The sequence below is a fragment of the Octopus sinensis genome, linkage group LG4, assembly GCF_006345805.1.
Source record: "Octopus sinensis linkage group LG4, ASM634580v1, whole genome shotgun sequence".
Taxonomy (NCBI): Eukaryota; Metazoa; Mollusca; class Cephalopoda; order Octopoda; family Octopodidae; genus Octopus; species Octopus sinensis.
In genome coordinates, this window is record NC_043000.1 from 133,097,705 (window position 1) to 133,117,673 (window position 19,969).

The window sequence follows — 19,969 nt, forward strand, 5'->3', positions numbered from 1 at the left end:
TTATTATTATTATTATTATTATTATTATTATTACTATTATTATTATTATTATTACTATTATTATTATTACTATTACTATTATTACTATTATTACTATTATTATTATTATTACTATTATTATTATTATTATTATTATTACTATTATTATTATTGCTATTATTATTATTATTATTATTATAGTTATTACTACTACTACTACTACTACTACAAAGAAGTGCAGGAAGGAGAGGAGGATAATCCAAATGATGCAAAGATAATAACCTAGAAAAGGATCAGTTATAAGGAGTGGGCAAGCAGTTGTCGGGTGAATGAGGTAGAGTTATATAGTTAGTCACATTGATAATGGTTGGTTTGTTAGAGCTGGTTGGAAGAATTACAATTGGCGCTGTTAGCTGTCTTTGTGTTGCTTGTGATGATTAGTGGTTGTAGTCATTCTATAGTGGTAGTTGTGGCAATATTTGTTGTTGTTGTTGTTGTTGTTGATAAGCTACAAGACAACTTTCTTGTAAAAGAAAGTTGGCATAGGCGCAGGAGTGGCTGTGTGGTAAGTAGCTTGCTTATGAACCACATGGTTCCGGGTTGAATCCCACTGCGTGGCACCTTGGGTAAAGTGTCTTCTGCTATAGCCTCGGGCTGACCAAAGCCTTGTGAGTGGATTTGGTAGACAGAAACTAAAAGAAGCCCGTCGTATATATGTATATATGTGTGTGTGTGTGTTTGTGTGTCTGTGTTTGTACCCCCAACATCGCTTGACGACCGATGCTGGTGTGTTTACGTCCCCATAACTTAGCGGTTCGGCAAAAGAGACCGATATAATAAGTACTAGGCTTACAAAGAATAAGTCCTGGGGTCGATTTGCTCGACTAAAGGCGGTGCTCCAGCATGGCCACAGTCAAATGACTGAAACAAGTAAAAGAGTAAAAGAGAGAGTATACCCATAATGGATCTGTTCAGTTTGGCGCACAGATTTTTAAATTTATTCTTTTTAACTAAACAGTTTGTAACTTCGTATACTGGTGGAATTTCTCACGCAGAACACGGTTTACTGTGAACATTTTTGACAAAATTTCTTATTTTAGAAGTTATTTCATGTTGAAGTTATCATATTTGGATAATTTCAACCAATCAACAACGTGTATTCAGTTGAAGAAACCTACTGCTGTTTGTGATAGTAAATTAATTAAAAAATCTGTAAGCCAAATTGAACAGATCCCCCATAGGTATAGGCATGGCTGTATGGCAAGAAGCTTGCTTCCGAACCACATGGTGCTGAGTTGAGTTCCACTGCATGGTACGTTGGGCAACTGTGTTCTGCTATAGTCTTGGGCCAACCAAGGACTTGTGAGTGGACTTGGTAGGTGGAAACTGAAAGAAGCTCATCGTACACATATATATGTATATATGTATGTGTGTGTGTGTGTCTTTGTCCCCAACTACTGCTTTGTGCTTATGTCCTCATAACTTAGCTGTTTGGCAAAAGAGACTAATAGAATACGCATCAGGCTTAAAAAAATAAGTCCTGGAGTCAATTTGCTTGCCTAAAACCCTTTCAGCAGTGCCCCAGCCTGACCCAGCATGGAAAATGGATCTTAAATGATGATGATGATGATGATGATATATACACATCTTCTACATTACACATATTATAGATATAGATGTGTGTGTCTGTTGTATATATATTTATATATATAAACCAAAGAGCAATATAGAAGAATGTTTCTAGGGAGTAATATTTACTCAACAGTACAGAATATTAAATGAAAATATCATAGCCATTGCTAATAGAGACGATTAACAAACACAGACTTTGTGGAACACATTCGAATAAGAAAAGATGAAGATGTACGTCAATTATAACTATAGGAACCAGTTCATGGTAAAAGAAGCAAACCTTGTCAAATATATGTGCAATGTGCAACAGTTGCTGGGGATACAAACCTTGAAAGAAATTGTGTTGCAGAAATGATGGAGAATAGGAGGACAAGGGAACATGGAGGGAGACAGGGAGACAGGTCAATAAGATCTGAGTGGATTCGAGACACACACACAAATACGCATATGCATGTATACACACATACATACATCCACACACATAAATACACATATACATGAGTGTGTGTGTATGCATGCGTATTATATTAATTTATTTATATATAGGTATATATGTATGTGTGTGTTGCGTGTGTGTGTATGCATGTATATATATATATATAAAACGTATATATTATCTTTCAACAAAATAATGTTTTGCTTTCAGGAGGGTCTAGAGCCAAAATTCCATTGTGCTACTAAATATAGAAGTTACATACATGATTATTTCTGTCAGTCAGAGTGTAAATAAAATAGTCTATATAGTTTATATAATGAGATCAATCAATGTCCTTACACAGAACTGAAATGTTATATTGATATCGTATTCCATACATATAAGCTGTACAAAATAAATAGTTATAATTGCATACATAATTATATACACAGACACAAGCAATAACTGCACAAATCTTCATTGTATACTCTATAATATCAGTAAATTATTTCTCTATATTTGAAATGGTATTTGTAAGCAATTGAAAAATTAAATCAAATCCATTTTTAATAAATCTGTAAAATACAAAAATAATCTTTCCTTTAGTAACTTTATGTAAGTGCTCTCCTCTCTCTCCCTCTCTCTTTATCTCCCTCCATTCCACTCACATTATAATTTAGTGTTTTTAAACACAGAACATCCCTAAGAGATATTGTCGCTTAATCTGCCTTTCACAATGTATCTACATTAGATATGATATATAGATGGCGATTTTAATTTAATACTGCCTCTATTGCATCATCATCATCATCATCATTTATCTTCTGTTTTCCATGCTGACATGGGTTGTACTGAAAACTGGTAAGCTGGAGGACTGCATCATGTCCCAATCTGACTTGGTACGGTTTCTACAGCTGGATGCCTTTCTTAATGCCAACCACTCCAAGAGTGTAGTGGGTGCTTTTTAAATGACACCAGCACAGGTGCCAATTACAAAACATCAGCACCGGCCATGACTATGGTCTCACTTGGTTTGATAGGTCTTCTCAAACACAGTATATTGCCAAAGGTCTCAGTCACTTGTCAGTGCCTCTATGAGGCCCAAAGTTCAAAGGGTGCTTTTTGTATGCCACAGGCATGGGTGCCAGTTACGCAAGACTGGCATTGGCCATGACTACAATTTCATTTGGCTTGACAGATCTGCTCAATGAATTTTAATTCAGCTAGACAGCTAATTGCAACATCAGTGATTCTTCGTTCTCTGTTTTCCTATATCTGTAGCAACAAATTTAGTGTTAGGGTGCATCTGGTGTAGATACATGCTACTGACAAAGCCCAATAGAGCAGAAATTTACATTCAACATTCTCACCACAGCTGCTGGTTGATTTTCATCTACTACTGATATAGTCTTGTTTTTTTTTGTTTTGTGAATACAGTGCATCCATAAGGGATATTATCTATGGATGAATACTGCTGTATTTGCCTTTTGCAATGTACCTGCATTAGATATGATACACCAATGACTATTTTAATCTACTACTGCTTCTGTTGCATATGAAAAATCTATTATATAAAATCCGTTCTGTCTGTCTGTGAGAGTGTCTTCTAGGATCTCAGGTATCCTCCATCTGATTGCGCTCAAATTTGATATGTAGATACTGATGGTATCAGGGCGTGTATAAGTCTTGAAAAAATTACAAAAATCGATTCCAGGTGAGAATGCGATCGATATAGCCGTTTTTTTCCTGCTTTTCTTCCGTCAACCCATACATAACTGTACCTTCCATTTTTTGTTGTTTTGTACTGCTTAAAGGCACGTTTCTTTCCTTCCAAGCTTACTGTTAAAACCATGTGTGTGTTCTCCCAGTCAACAGCCTTATCATTACTGGTACTTTAAACTCTTCGGTTGCATATTTGTGGGAATAAAATCGTTTTTCTTTGGAATAGAAAAAAAAAGTCTATCTTTATTTCTTCTTTTGCTGGTGTTTGAAATTTAGGTTAAATTAGTATTTATCAAAGGGGAGGCCTATGGGACGGTCGAACAAGTTGTTTTGAGAAAATTTGGTTTAAATGTTTGACAACTCAGCACCGTCCATTGGACAATGCGGGGGGGGGGCAGCGTTTTGCTCGTATACTATATTTATAGACTAAAGATTAATGGCTAACAAAACTGCTATTTGATATGAAACAAATATTAATTGAATTTCATTAATGACTGTCAAGTGAAAAGCATAATGAAAATAGTACTGAAACAAAAGATGAGTGGAAAACTTAAGATTGGCTGATGACCAAGAAAACCTAGAGAGGATGCTGCATCTGTTGTTGTGTACCTTTAATCTCATTAGATTCTGAGTTTTGATGAATTGATTAATTGATTATGATTTGAACCAGCAATGAAAATATTTTTAACACAAGCAATTGTTTCCTATTGAACAAAATATATTCACAGGTCAATAAGCTGCATGATAACCTTTTTTTTTCTGAATTACTTCACAATATCTCTGAGACACAGAACCCATTAATGACATCATCATCATCATCATCATCTCATTTAACGTTTGTCTTCTATGCTGCAATGGGATGGACAGTCTGACATAAACTGTCAAATCAGAAGACTGCATCAAGCCCTGCTGTCTGCTTTGGCACGGTTTCTATGGTTGGGTGCCCTTCCTAACACCAACAACTTTACAGAGTGAACTGGATGCTTTTTTTACATGGCACCAGCACCGGTGAGGTCACCAAGTAACTTGCAAGACAAGACCCTTCAACTGAGACAAGGATAATTATCTAAGGATAGAAAAAGAAGGAGTCTTGCATTAGAGGGAAAATATGACTACCTCAGGAGGAGTGAGAGTAGAGAGAGAGAGAGGAGAGATAGGAGAGAGGGGAGAGAGAGAAGATGGTGAAGAAGTGACAGGGAAGGGACAGGGTGAGTGGACCAGGGATTAGAGAGGTAGAGTGGGTAGGTGAGTTCATGAGATTGCAAAACGAGGGTGGGAGATTGAAAGGGGAATGTAATGATTGGGCACAGGCAGAGGGTGGGGGTATTAGAAGGATATATTGCAGGGCAGAGATTAGGTGGTAAGAAATAAGACTACACTAAAATAGACTTTTGAGATTCAATGGTTTCTGAGTTTTGACTTCAATGATCAACTTCATTCCAGAGACTTTTGATCACAGAATAACAGATCAAGATAATAGCCTACATTTTGTTGGAAATGAAGTACTTGATTGAAAATGAAACATTCTGATACTATGTATGATTATTTATGACTAGATATTTTAAGACATTCATAATAAGTAAGCAAAATAAAAAATATATATCTTATGCTTCTCCATGTTCTTTGAGTTCACTCACTTCTAATCCCACCAAATATTATGTAGAAATTATTATCTTCCTTACATTAACAAGCCACCCACCAGTAAACACATGTCTGAAGTAATAATACATATAATACATTCTGATACATATTGCTATGTATCAGAATCCACTTGAGCAACAACTGGTGATCAGAATAGATTAAAAAGAGATCTCAAGATATATTTGAACACATTTTGATCCATTGTTCAATATTTGAACACTTTTTGATCCATTGTTTTGATCCATCGTTACAATGGCACAAACTGAGAGGAAGATTAAGATGGTGGTGATGAGGTGTCACAGCATACTTTTGAGGTATAGGAACATAAATATAAGAGAGAATATGGACAGAAGTTTCAGAGTGTATCCACAATGAGCAAAAATGTGAATAGAGAAGAGAGTAGAAACAAAATACTGGGAAGGGTGGTAGCTAGAGATTGCAAGAGTGTATGGAGAGAGTGAGAAGTGGTTAGAAATGGAGTAAGATGGGATGACTGTAGTGAATGATGAACAAGGTTGGAGGTGTGCCCAATGGTAAATATGAGTTGACAAGACAAGAAAGTAGGGGGAGCAGAGGTGATGGCTGGCAGTACACACACACATTGTGCTTTTGTAACATAAAAACAAAAGTGTTTGACATAACTTTAAGTTAAAAGATCTAGTCATATTTATGCTGATTTATGTAAGATCAAGAGGGATCACACACCCAAAACACATTTTTGTTCAAATGGTGGTATGGGCATGTGTTGAGGAGGGATGAAGAGCATGTTTTGAGGAGGGTGATTGTGTTTGAGGTAAATGGAGCATGAAAGCGAGGTAGGCAGAGGAAAAGGTGGAGGGGACAATTAGAGGAGGAGATTGGGAGGGTTGGTTTGAAAAAGGAGAATGCCCCAAACCAGGCAAGATGGTGTGAGGGCAGTTGCTATGGCATTGAGGTAGATCTGCCCACCCTGGTTAACAGGGACAAAACCTGGATTTAAAACACTGGATGATGATGATGATGATGATGATGATGGTGGTGGTCCTTTAGTCAACCATGTATGTCAGTAGGTTGAAAACGACAGGAATGCACCCCCCACACACACACACATGTATAGACAGACATATATATAAATTTATGCATAAATGCACACACACATACACACACGTGTATGTTAGTATTCATTTAAATACACACAAGCAAAAATACCTACATATGGAGAATTATAGAGAAGTAATTAGCTGAGATTCAGATTGTAGCAGCTAGCTGACTGATTAAAGTGTGACACAATTAAACTACATGTGAAATCAAAGTTTGCCACAGACATAGCTCTATGGTGATACATATATATAAATGCATGTGCGTATGTTATGTATGTATGTATGTATGTATGTATGTATGTATGTATGTATGTATGTATGTATCTATGTATGTATGTGTGTATGTATGTATGTATTTGAAATAAGTATATATAAGCTCAATATCCCTACTTACCTACCTATGGTCTCTAAGTAATAACCCATTCACAACAGCAGATCAGGTGGCATTACAGAAATCAACCAAGCGTAAAACAATTTTTCTGATTGCTTATGTAATTCCTAAGGTTGTCAAGACTACAATCCTACGTTTATAGCAAAAAATAAGTTTAAAAAATGGAAAATACTCTACTGTACTTTATTGGGGTCACTGGATTTCTGATTTTTTTTTCTTATTTTTTCTTTATTTTTTATTTTTATTTTCTTTCATTTATAATTATAATCTTGTCTACTATAAGTACAATGCTTGAAATTTTTTTTTTTTTTTGATAGGGAAACTAGTTGATTACATTACATCGACCCCTGCACTCAACTAGTACTCATATCATTGACCTCAAGAGGATGAAAGGCAAAGTTGACCTTGGAAGAATTTGAACTAAGAACATAGAGACAGATGAAATGTTGTCTAGCACGCTAATGATTCTACCAGCTAACTGTCTTTTATAATCATAATAATGATGCAGTTATTGTATACAGTGCTCCTACTGGAAAAGGGAAAAAAAAGCAGCAATATATCAAATAAAGAAAAACAGCAGTATCAGCCAAAAGTCCAGTATGATCATCTTCGTTTAATATCCCTTGTCCATGCTGGCATTGGGTTGGACGGTTTGACCAGAGCTGACAAGCTGGAGAACTACACCAGGTTCCAGTCTGATTTGACATGGTTTCTATGACTGGATGCCCTTCCTAATGCCAACCACTTTACAGAGTATACTGGGTGCTTTTAACATGGTACTGCATAAACACTTTTACATGGTACTGGCATGAGTACCTTTTATGTGGCACTGGCACAGGACTTTTGCAGAGGAAGCGGCCTTTAAATTTAATTTTTTTTTTATTTACGCGCCCCTTTTCAAGCTTAGGCCAGGCTCATGGGCCCCGTTTCCCAGTTTCTGTGGTGTATATGTTCCCCCCAGCTGGACAGGACACCGGTCCATTGCAGTGTTACTCAAGAAACCGGAAGAAAGAGTGAGAGACAGTTGGAATTGTGACTAAGGTTTGGTGGAAGATTTTAATTAAAAACTTATGAAAACAAGACATTTGTACTCAGAGCCAGAGTCGGTTTCAGCCGGGTTGGTAATGAAAGGGTTAAAGGACTAGCCTTGTCACATTCTGTGTCATACTGAATATCCTTGAGAACTATGTTGAAGGTATGCATGTCTGTGGAGTACTCAGCCACTTGCACATTAATTTCAAAAGCAGTGTGTGTGTGTGTAAAGGTAAGATCCAAGGATCAAGGTAAGGAAATAGCTAGTGGAATACTCATTGTTTGGGTAATTACTACTTCTGAGGTTCTGCTAGCTAGGAAACATACGTAGCCTAGACTTTATCTACTCCATTCCCCAAATTCGGGTGTGTGTGTGTATTTGTATCTGTTCTTTGTTCCCCACCACCACCACTTGACAACTGGTATTGGTCTGCTTACACCCCCATAACTTAGCACTTTGGCAAAAAAGACCAACAGAACAAGTACTAGGTTTTAAAAAATAAGTCCTGGAGATGACTTGCTCGTCTAAAACCCCTAAAGGTGGTGCCTAGCATGGCTACACTCATAATGACCGAAACAAGTTAAAATATTATTAGAAATTGTACATAAAAAGCACCATCCAAACATGGTCAATGCCAGTGCCCTTGACTGGCTTCCAGGCCAGTGGTATGTAAAAAGGCGGCGCTCTGACAGAAATGTTAGCACGCGGGCAAAATGCTAAGCGGTATTTCGTCTGCCGTTACATTCTGAGTTCAAATTCCGCCGAGGTCGACTTTACCTTTCATCCTTTCGGGGTCGATAAATTAAGTACCAGTTACGCACTGGGGTCAATGTAATCGACTTAATCCGTCTGTCAGTCCTTGTTTGTCTCTTCTGTGTTTAGCCCCTTGTGGGTAGTAAAGAAATAGGTATGTAAAAAGCACTATCTGAATGTGATCGGTGGCATGTAAACAGCACCCACTACACACTCAGAGTGGTTGGAGTTAGGAAGGACATCCAGCTGTAGAACCATTGCCAGATAAGATTGGAGCCTGATGTAGCCCACTGGCTTTCCAGACTTCAGTCAAACCGTCCAACCCATGCCAGCATGGAAAACGGACGTTAAACGATGATGATAATGATGATGATGTACATAGCAATTGTTAAAATATTTTGTGTATCGTAGAAGTATAACCGATTTATTTGCGAATAAGTCCTATATGGACCCATAAGGGTCATATGGGCTCCAGTGAGAATCATTGAGTTAAACTGTGTGGAAGCACTCCATTGGTTACAACAAGGAGGGTTCCGGTTGATCCGATCAACGGAACAGCCTGCTCGTGAAATTAACGTGTAAGTGGCTGAGCACTCCACAGACACGTATACCCTTAACGTAGTTCTCGGGGATATTCAGCATGACACAGAGAGTGACAAGGCCGGCCCTTTGAAATACAGGTACAACAGAAACAGGAAGTAAGAGTGAGAGAAAGTTGTAGTGAAAGAGTACAGCAGGGATCACCACCATCCCTGCCGGAGCCTCGTGGAGCTTTTAGGTGTTTTCGCTCAATAAACACTCACAACGCCCGGTCTGGGAATCGAAACCGCGATCCTACAACCGCGAGTCTGCTGCCCTAACCACCGGGCCATTGCGCCTCCAAATTGAGTTAAACTAATACATTAACAGAATAATTACTAGAGTAATGCAAATTACATTAATAACGGAGCAAAAAAATTACAGCTTGCCTATCTCCTAGGTCAACATTTCACCTAGCATATTTTTTTAAAGCTATTATCCCAGTGCAAAAGCTACATGTTTATTTATAAACCACTGTTATAGCCTGTTGAATCAATCAACTACACTTGTTCTCCTTCTCCTCAACACATCTATGGTCTTGTATCACCATAAGAACTCATTATTGCTGATATTACTACAGAAGTAGTAGTAATAAGCTTCAATGTCAGACTATTGTTTTTGTTTATTACGAAATATCTCTATCGCCATCATATCAGCATGTAGTTAACATATGGGGCCTCTTTGTAGTCGTTCGACTAGTTAGAAATAGCAGCTAAATCTTCTTTAAATCATACACTATCATCTTTTAAAAGAGGACACATTGAGTAATGTATTTCTAACACCCGTGGACATGTTTACAAAGTCAGAAAACAGCACTGCTCCCATGACTTCAGGAAACATTTTTTCACGCTGAGAGTTGTTGAGGCATGGAACAAACTACCGGCATCAGTTGTTAGTTGTCGGAGCACTGCATCCTTCAAAACTTCCATGCTTTCTGAGATTCGCCCACACTACACCTGATTTTCTCCCCTCCATACACACACGGGCATGTATCCGACTCATACATTGTTCGCTTTCCAGACATTTTTACATTACTGCATGTACTTTATATGCACTTTCTGACAAGTTGTGGTGCACCTGAGCACTGTATACAATAATTTCATTATTATTATTATTATTATTATTTTATTATTATTATTATTAGATGTCTCTAAAAAGATTTATGATCAGACAGGATGATCTAGGCTGGACCATCCTGTCCATTTGATCATAAATTTGCTCAAACGGCGTTGACTTTGGGTTAAATGACAACAGTTAAAACCTTGTCGTTCAGCTATTTGTTTTGTTTTGCTATAAAATTGGTCCATCAGAGCAGGCCTGGGTGTCACAGATCAACAATCTAAATCTTTATTTCTTGTTTCTTTATCAAAATAAAAAGTAAGCACAAAGCGCTCAGGATAAGAATCACGACTCTTCGACAAAAAAAGATATCTTATTCCATCAACTATTACAAGCCATTTCTGTTAATATGTTAAAATCAGAGACCTGCAAAACCATCACAATGCGAAATAACATCGCGTCTACAACAAACAAGTCTTTTATGCAAGGGAGGTAACTCATCAGTCACTAAGATGACCTGATAAAAATAGACAGCTATTGAATCTGTTAGTAAAGTTTGCTTAAACTCAGAAAGTGACGAAACCTTACCAATCTAAGAAAATAATTCTAGGTTCCAAAATAGGGATCCTGTTAAATTTCTTACTAACATTTAAAGTTTTTCAAATTTTCGCTAGATTTTTTTTTTCAAAAAGTAGTTCTGATTTATACTTTAAGCAGGCTGATGACGAAAATCGCATTTTCCCCCCTAGAAATTAATAATAAAGAAGTTACAAACATTTAAAGTTATGTAATTTTAGCCGAAGATACCATAATATACTCCATATAAAATAAATTAATGCTTTTAAAACTTTATTTTTATATATTTATCTATACAACGGACCCCTAGGTATTTAATAAAGACCTGACAGCATAATATTAATTATTCTTTTCTACTCTAGGTATGGCTCAGTGGTTAGAGCGTGAGGTTGTGAGTTCGAATCCCAGACCGGGCTGCATATTGTGTTCTTGAGCAAGACACTTTATTTCACGTTGCTCCAGTTCACTCAGCTGTAGAAATGGGTTGCGACGTCACAGGTGCCAAGCTGTATCGGCCTTTGCCTTTCCCTTCGATAACACTGGTGGCATGGAGAGGGGAGGCTGGTATGCATGGGCGACTGCTGGTCTTCCGTAAACGACCTTGCTCGGACTTGTGCCTGGAAGGGTAACTTTCTAGCTGCAATCACATGGTCAGTCATGACCGAAGAGGGTCTCAGCAACTCTAGGCACAAGGCCTGAAATTTTTGGAGAGGGGGGTCAGTCAATTAGATCGGCCCAGTATGCAACTGGTACTTAATTTATCAACCTCGAAAGGATGAAAGGCAAAGTCAACATTGGCAGAATCAATAATTATTTCAAAACATGTATAACTCAATGAATTTCCAGAACCGATACAGCGTTGGAAAATGTTTTGAAATATTTGTTCTGATTTCAAATTTCACCAAAATTGATTTCGATTTTCATACCCTCAAGAGTAGATAACACAAAGTATCAACCAAATACTGGGGTTGATTGAATCAACTAAACTCCCTAAAAATTGCAGACCTCATGACTAAATTTTTTATCTTTTAATTGTTTAAGTCATTAGACTGAGGCCATGCTGGGCCTGAGTGACTTTAGTCGAACCAATAGACTTATTTTGTTAAGCCTGGTACTTATTCTATCCTCCACATACGCAGGGAGGTAAATACACTACTTGTCAAGTGGTGGTGGTGGTGACACACACACACTTTCTGCCTACCAAATCCACTCACAAGGCTTTGGTCGGCCCAAGGCTGTAGTAGAAGACACTGGGACTGAACCCAAAACCATGTGGTTGGGAAGGAAACTTCTTGCCCTATAGCCACACTTATCACTTTAACGGCTTAATGGTAGTTATGACTTAGTCATAAATCAGTCTTAATCGCACTGACATGTGTTGCAAGAACCCTGTAATTAATGGTAGATGTTTAAATACCAATCAACCCTTATACAGAAGACATTTTAAAGACTATATGGTGGGATTTAAGGGAGATTTAGCTGCTACTCTTAGTGGAGCGAGAGACTACTTTGAGACTCTACAGTTGGTTTGTTTCTGCATTGCTTGATTAAGAATGTTAATATCTTTTCCTCAAAATTCCACCATTATACTCTCACATCAATAGCATATAATATACATATTGTTGTTTATCCCCCAGGTGAACTGTGTAGTTCAACACATTTATGATCACAAGCATTCCAATAACAACGATTCCCTGTCATTTTTTCCTTCTTTGTTTTTCTGGGTATAATGTCACTAAAAGAATGCTGAGCTGTGATTGAGGTGGTATAGATCCGCTGATCTTTATATTTTTCTGGATCTTTTCTCAGAAGTGAAAAAGGCAGAGAAAAAGAATATACCTTTCAATTTGTGGTTGTAGTGTCTTTGTATGTGGATCATTGTTGATTTTTTCCCCCCATTATCTAGAATGTGTGTGTGTGTATGAAAGAGAGAGAGAATGTAGTATCAATACCCCACCAGGTATGAATGAAGTTCTCTGGTATGGGCTCCACTTGTGCTTTGTAAAAGTCCAGTATCAGATGAAGGCTGAAGTGTATTTTAATCCTAAAAAGAAACTTGGATTGTTACAAATTTCCCAGAAGAAACCCGTCGAGCGTGCATGCATGCATGTGTCTTTGTGTCTGTGTTTACGTCTCTGTAACTTAGCGGTTCAGCAAAAGAGTACAAAGCTTAAAGAAAGTACTGGAGTCAATTTGTTTGACTAAAAATTCTTCAAGTCAATGCTCCAGTATGACCGCAGTCTATTCTTTTCTTTTCTACTCTAAGCACAAGGCCCGAAATTTTGGGGGAGGGGACCAGTCGATTAGATTGACCCCAGTACGTAATTGGTACTTAATTTATCAACCCTGAAAGGATGAAAGGCAAAGTCTATCTCAGCGGAATTTGAACCCGGAACGTAAAGACAAAAAGATAAGATATTGGTTATTCTCTGATACTTTTTCTTCATCCACAGTGATTATGTTTGTGCCAAGCAGAACATCTTTTGTCACATCACAAACGTCTTTACAAATAAGTTCAATAAAAAAAAATCCTTGTGCCTTTTTGGGTATCATCCTAAAGAAACCTAAGTGAGAGCATTTTTCGTTTTAAGTTTGGTAGTGAGCATTTTTTATTCCTTGTTCTCATACTTGTTGACAGTTAAATATCTCACTTTTGAAATGGATGAAGGATTAATTCAATAGTTTGAAACTTAGGTCTGAATGAATTCCTATTTTGGAATACAGGCATGGCTGTGTGGTAAGAAACTTGCTTCCCAACCACATGGTTCTGGGTTCAGTCCCACTGCGTGGCACTTTGGTAAAGTGTCCTCTGCTATAGCCTTGGACTGACCAAAGCCTTGTGAGTGGATTCGATAAACGGAAACTGAAAGAAGAATATATGTATGTATGTATATATCTATGTGTCTGTGTTTGTGCCCCCACCATCACTTCACAACCGATCTAGGTGTGTTTACGTCCCCGTAACTTACTGGTCCAGCAAAAGAGACCGATAGAATAAGTACTAGGCTTACAAAGAATAAGTCCTGGGGTCGATTTGTTCGACTAAAGGCAGTACTCCAGCATGGACGCAGTCAAATGACTGAAACAAGTAAATGAATTTTAAAGTTTGAAAGTAAAAAATGAAAAACAAAAAAGAAAAAAGTCAAGAAATGTAAACAACTTCAAATGAGACTGTTTCATTGTTTACTAGTTTCATAGCAGTCAGCTAGCAGCCATAAGATATCTCAATACTTAGGCTGCTCAACACTCCACTCTACCTACCTACCTAGCTCTCAGGAAAAGTCAGTCAGCAGACAGAGATTTCAGCAGCAGTCAGGTGAAAATGCTTGATCCTGATACAATATGGTCTTGTCCTTTCCTTTTGAAAAGCTTCAGCCTTGTCATTCAGTGATAAGCAGAGTCTGTTTGAAGATCAAGTTAACAGTGCAAGTGTACTCTTATTACCTTAATATGATTTCAAGTTTTGGCATAAGGCGACCCCAGTGCTCAACTGGTACTTATTTTATTGACCCCCAAAAGGATGAAAAGCAGAGTTGACCCTGGTAGAATTTGAATTCAGAACATACAGATGGACAAAGTGCTGCTAAGCATTTTGCCTGGCATGCTCAATGATTCTTATTTCTTTACTACCCACAAGGGGCTAAACACAGAGAGGACAAACAAGGACAGACAAACGGATAAAGTTGATTACATCGACCCCAGTGTGTAACTGGAACTTAATTTATCGACCCCAAAAGGATGAAAGGCAAAGTCGGCCTCGGAGGAATTTGAACTAAGAACGTAACGGCAGACGAAACAGCACTAAGCATTTCGCCCTGCATGCTAACGTTTCTGCCAGCTCGCTGCCTGTGTGCTCAATGTGAAATAATTCTCCATGATTCTGCCAGCTCACCCACCTCCGAGTATATTACTAAAAGCAAAGAAAGAAATCACCATTTTATGTAAGGTAAAGGTTAGTTGTCCACAAAAACTTCCATTTGTCAAAGGCTTAGTTTTTATAGCTAAATCATTTGAAGAATTAGAGAAGAAATTCCAAACTTGGAACTCATTTTGCACTTTTAGCAGCAGTGAGTGAACTTCTCCCTATATTCAATCTAAAGTAAGTTGCAGGTAGCAATACCTTTTCATTCTTAAAGTGTTGCTGTTGCTTCTCTCCAAAGTTATCTTCAGCTGGTCTTTGAACTGTTTCTTTGGTCCTCCAAATGGGGTCACTATTAACCATGGTGTAGCAACCACAGATGATCCCCTGAAGGGAAACACAAACCAGACATGTGCACTACATGGCTGAACCATCTCAGTGGATGCCTATATAGCACAGGCTGAAAAAGTAGGGATCCAACTGAAGAAAAGCAGAAACAACAGCCCAGTACCGAGAACAGTGGGGAAAAGCAGTCAATGGCCTATTCTCCATGGAAAGCGTAGGACTTAAATAAGAAGGAATGAAAGGCAAAGTCTACTTTGTTATAATTTGAGCCTGGTATACAGTGGCACATGACTAAATACCATCACTCTACTATTCTCACCATTTCACTGTCTTTCACAATTCACAGACTGATACCATCAAATAACTACAACAACAACAATTACAACAAAGAACATTGATGGAATTTTCAAGAAATTAGAAATATTATGTACAATGTTATCTTAAGGCTAAAAATTCGATTTATCCTTCTAATATATTTTGAATAATTTCTTTGGATTCTTTAAATGAAATGAAAAAAAAAAATGGGAAAAAATAACAAATGGAGATGAAAATTCTTGAGTGAGATATGATTTAGATAAAATAACCAAACAGAAATACTACCAAATCTGACATTTGCAGATTGGTATAAGTCTAAATTGTAATTTATTATCAGCACAAATATAGCCACTACAATAATGGCATCACTCACCGCTACCATCAAGTTTACCAATCAACACTTGAAACTAATGAAAGCCTCTACATGTTTGATCAACTTGCTAGAAACAGCAGTAAAAATCTTCCTCAAAACACACTTTGCTGGCTTTAAAAAAGGACGCATTGAAAATGTAACCCTAGATTTACTGTTTTTATAAAAGATGAGATGCACACACTTGGAATGTCTCTCAGCACAGATCTATTTGATCGGTGTTGGTCATGGAATAAACAACATCAACAACAACAACAACAACTCAATCAACACTACTATCTAGCATATCGTTCCTTTTCATTAAGACTGTAGAATGTGATAGGAAGGAGATGTGGCTGCTATTTCTAGCACACTGAACAAGCTATGTGAAGGTATTCTCATTAGTTCATTGATGCAACAAGTTCTTGTGTGACATAAAGTGCACGGAATGTACAAATGGTATTAGAAACAAAGAATTGAAGATTATCAATATGACACGTTCTTCTGTTGAAGTAAAGTGAAGCATTCAAAGAATAGCTATCTGACAAATTAAAATTCTGTTTATAACAATGTCATGGAACTTCTTTTGGTAATAAAAAACATAATTTTGTAATCTTTGGTATTAACAAATGTATTCAATACATAATGTGGAAGATAAAATCTTTTGCAAATCTCTCTTTAAATTTTTTGGAAGGCACAGGTGCATGAACTTCTTTTTCTTACTTTCTTTAGGTTGATCTGGAAAAAGGGTTGGTACCCATTGCTTTTACAAGCCGTCCAAGAACACTGAAATTATGCTGTTAGCATTCTTTTCAAATTTCTGCAAATCAATAATTGTTGCAAAGACATGTTTCAAAAGGAATTCCAGTGGGGTGGTAGCTAACATTCTGGGAAGAAAAAAACTGGGTGTAGTGATAAGTGTGGTACCTAGCAGTGGGGGCAGGGCAGATACAATATGGATGTTGAAAGGATGAGACACAAATGAACCATGAGTGCCTGAATGGAAGAGGCACAAGACTAGCTCCAAGAAGTAGAGACCATTGTAGCAGCAGAGTAGAAAAAAGCAGAGACGAGACAGGACATTTATGGGTTGGAAGTGAGAACAAGATTTTAAGTGAAATACATAACTAAACATAGCTTGATGTGATTCTGTACTTGTTATTTAGCTCTAGGTTACCCTTGTGACCTATGGTCAAAAGCATTCTAATAGTGACCATCCCATCATTTTGTATATCCATGACTGCATTATCGATAATCCCCTTCCTTTTTTTTTTATGATAGTAGGGTGTGATTTGATGAGATTTGGTTGCTATTTCTAGCAGCTTGAAGCAACCATATAAATTACCCTTCACTGGTTTGGTCTAGCTGTCTCTCAGGTGTTTACATTCAAATGACTTTTTTATTTCTATCTGATAGGTAGGATAACATTTTTCTCATATTAAATCCAGAAAAGAATGGCTTTACCCATATCTTTTTTTAAGTTCTCACCTAAACGAATAAGGTCAATGGTTTTATTGTGACCTTCAAGAAGTTTCAGAAAGTGTGGTTCTGAAAGATTGGGCAAAAGTTTTCAATATAGAATCTGAGGAAGGAAGAGGGTCGTTATAATGAGAAAATATGGAATAAGAGTAGTGATTATGAAGAGTATTATGCAATTTAAGTGAAGTTAAACAAATGTACATGGAATGAAAACAGAAATTCATAGTGGCCTGTAACTTAGTTTTTACTCTATGTTACTTGTCTTACACTTGTCCTTTTAGCATTCAGATTACTATGTCAAATGTAATGTTTATTTGTTCACATTGTTCTTAGGTCACCATGCTTTATGGACGTTATCAAAGAAGCTTGAGAGGCAGTTGGATGGAACTTACACTCGCCTCTTTATGAGAGCTCAAAATCTCTCGTGGAAGCGTCATCCAACCAAAGTACAAATATATGGGAAATTACCACCTGTATCATCTCTTGTGAAAGGTAGAAGAGTCCAGTTTGTTGGACATTGTTGTAGAACTGAAAACAAGGTAATTTCTACTCTTCTCCTCTGGAAGCCATCTGCTCGCGATACCAGAGGGCGCACACTCTCCTACCCTGATGTAATCTCCAGGGATACAGGCATCCAGCAACAGGACCTCCATAATGCTATGATGGACCGTGAAGTCTGGCGTAACATAGTAAATTCCATTGTCTCGACCATGGTCGAACAATGATGATGATATGTCACAGATTTGAGACTATGTGGAGTTTTTTTTTTTTATTATTTTTAGAATGACATTGTAGGGTAGGTATGTGAAGCTAGATCTGGCTAGTTTGAACAAAAGGAAGATAGAATATTTGAGCCAGATATGGCTGGTTTAAAATCTAAATAAGAGCTTATTTACTGAAATGTGTACACATTTAAAAGAAGTACAGACTACTTCAAAACTGAAATAGCTGAGTAACAAATTAACTCAGCAATAGAAATGAGGTTGTGACTTACCTAAAACCTGACATGGCTACCATGAAATATCTCTTCAAGATTTGAGGGAATTAACATCAGACGTAAAAATTAAAGTAAAACTATCCATTTTGGTGCTCTCTTAATATTATAGGAGCAGTATTTATCTGCATAAAGAAGAGAACATGTAAAAACATAATATTAAATATTAATCAAATGGTAAAATATACTTTAAAAAAATTACAAAACAATTGCAAAAGATATACAAAATCTGAGAGGAATATATATCACAGTATAACCTCAAAATGAAGGCCATCTGCAAGTTATGACTGACAGATATGCATCTTGAAATCAAGATGGCTGACTCTACTTATTTCAAATTTTTAAGGCTTGCAATCAAATTAATCTAAATGGACCATTTATCCATAGCATTGCTAAAAAAATATTAGTTTCTCATATATATTAAATTTTCTCAATTACAAGAATATCTTTTTTTTGTAAATCCATAATTTTTTTCTTTTAATCCATGTCAGTTCTGATATCTACAAATATAGCAAACATATACATGCATGTTTAAAGTAAAGTATGATATAAGAAGTATAATGTATCCTACATTGAAAATATACAAATTTTATTGAATGAAATTGAATGAATTTTTAGTCTTGGCATAAATTTAAAAGGAACAAAAAATAAAAGATGATATTGAATGGGTGAAAGAATCTAGTTGGATATCTTAAGCCAATATCCAGATGTTAGATTTTGTTTATACATATACATATATAGCAATATATACAATTTTAAACAGATGTCTTGCCTTTGAATATATGTCAGGCAATTCTGGTGATTACAATGTATACACTGTTTTGTTATTGGCAAAACCGTTCTAAAGTGAAGTATATTCAAGACTTATCAATAGTAGCTCAAATATAGAGTACACTATAAGGTTTTGAAGAGCAATTCATCTCTTCTCCAATCAATTTTAATTGTATTTATCAAGAATAATACAAGATTTCGGGTCAAGCTGCTTCAGATATTTTTATTTTCTCTGAAATCCAGAGCATTATTTCAATTGTCATTAATGTTCACAAACAGCACAGATGCTTTAGTTTCAAAAAAATGTCTACTTATTTCTCTTATTAATGTTCTTTTATTATCTATTATTGAAAGATCCATGCAGAAAAGAAAAAATAAATCTGTGAATTAGTGGTTTTAAATAACTAATAGATAAAAAGCTTTAGAGATTCTTAGAGAGCAAAGCCAGAAAATCTAACAGAAATCAAGACTGCAGCTACATTGAAACCATCTGCAAATTAAAAATCTCCATTGAAAAAAAACCAAGGACTGCTTCTTGGCTGGATTAATAGGATGTTGGATTCTTGATCAGAGCTAGTTCATATGCTATTAACAACACAGTGTTGTATCATCCACTAAAACTTGTAAGTTAAACTGATTCATTCAATGACTTCTTATAAATAAGTACCATGGACAGACAAACATTCATAGTTATAAGGAGCAGCAGCAACAGGAGGTGCAATGGCCCAATGGTTAGGGCAGCGGACTCGCGGTCGGAGGATCACAGTTTCGATTCCCAGACCGGGCGTTGTGTGTGTTTATTGAGCGAAAACACCTAAAGCTCCACAAGGCTCTGGCAGAGGGTGGTGGCAACCCCTGTTGTACTCTTTCGCTCCAACTTTCTCACACTCTTTCTTCCTGTTTCCTGTCCCCGACTTCCTACGCAACCGCTGAGCTTGGATGCGCATTTATCCATCCATCGATGCTCTCAGTGGCGGGGGTTGATCTGCTTTCTCTTC

The 19,969-nt window shown here is 36.9% G+C and overlaps 1 protein-coding gene across 2 annotated transcripts in view; it reads right to left on the reverse strand.

Moving 5' to 3' along the window:
- Positions 1–19,969, reverse strand: part of LOC115210808 — a 391,785-nt gene that overhangs the window by 283,731 nt on the left and 88,085 nt on the right. For both annotated transcript variants that reach the window (XM_029779553.2, XM_036502501.1), the window contains exon 2: positions 18,201–18,325. In XM_029779553.2, coding sequence (XP_029635413.1) covers positions 18,201–18,223 — 23 coding nt within the window. In that variant the 5' untranslated portion in view covers positions 18,224–18,325. The remainder of the gene's footprint in view (positions 1–18,200; positions 18,326–19,969) is intronic.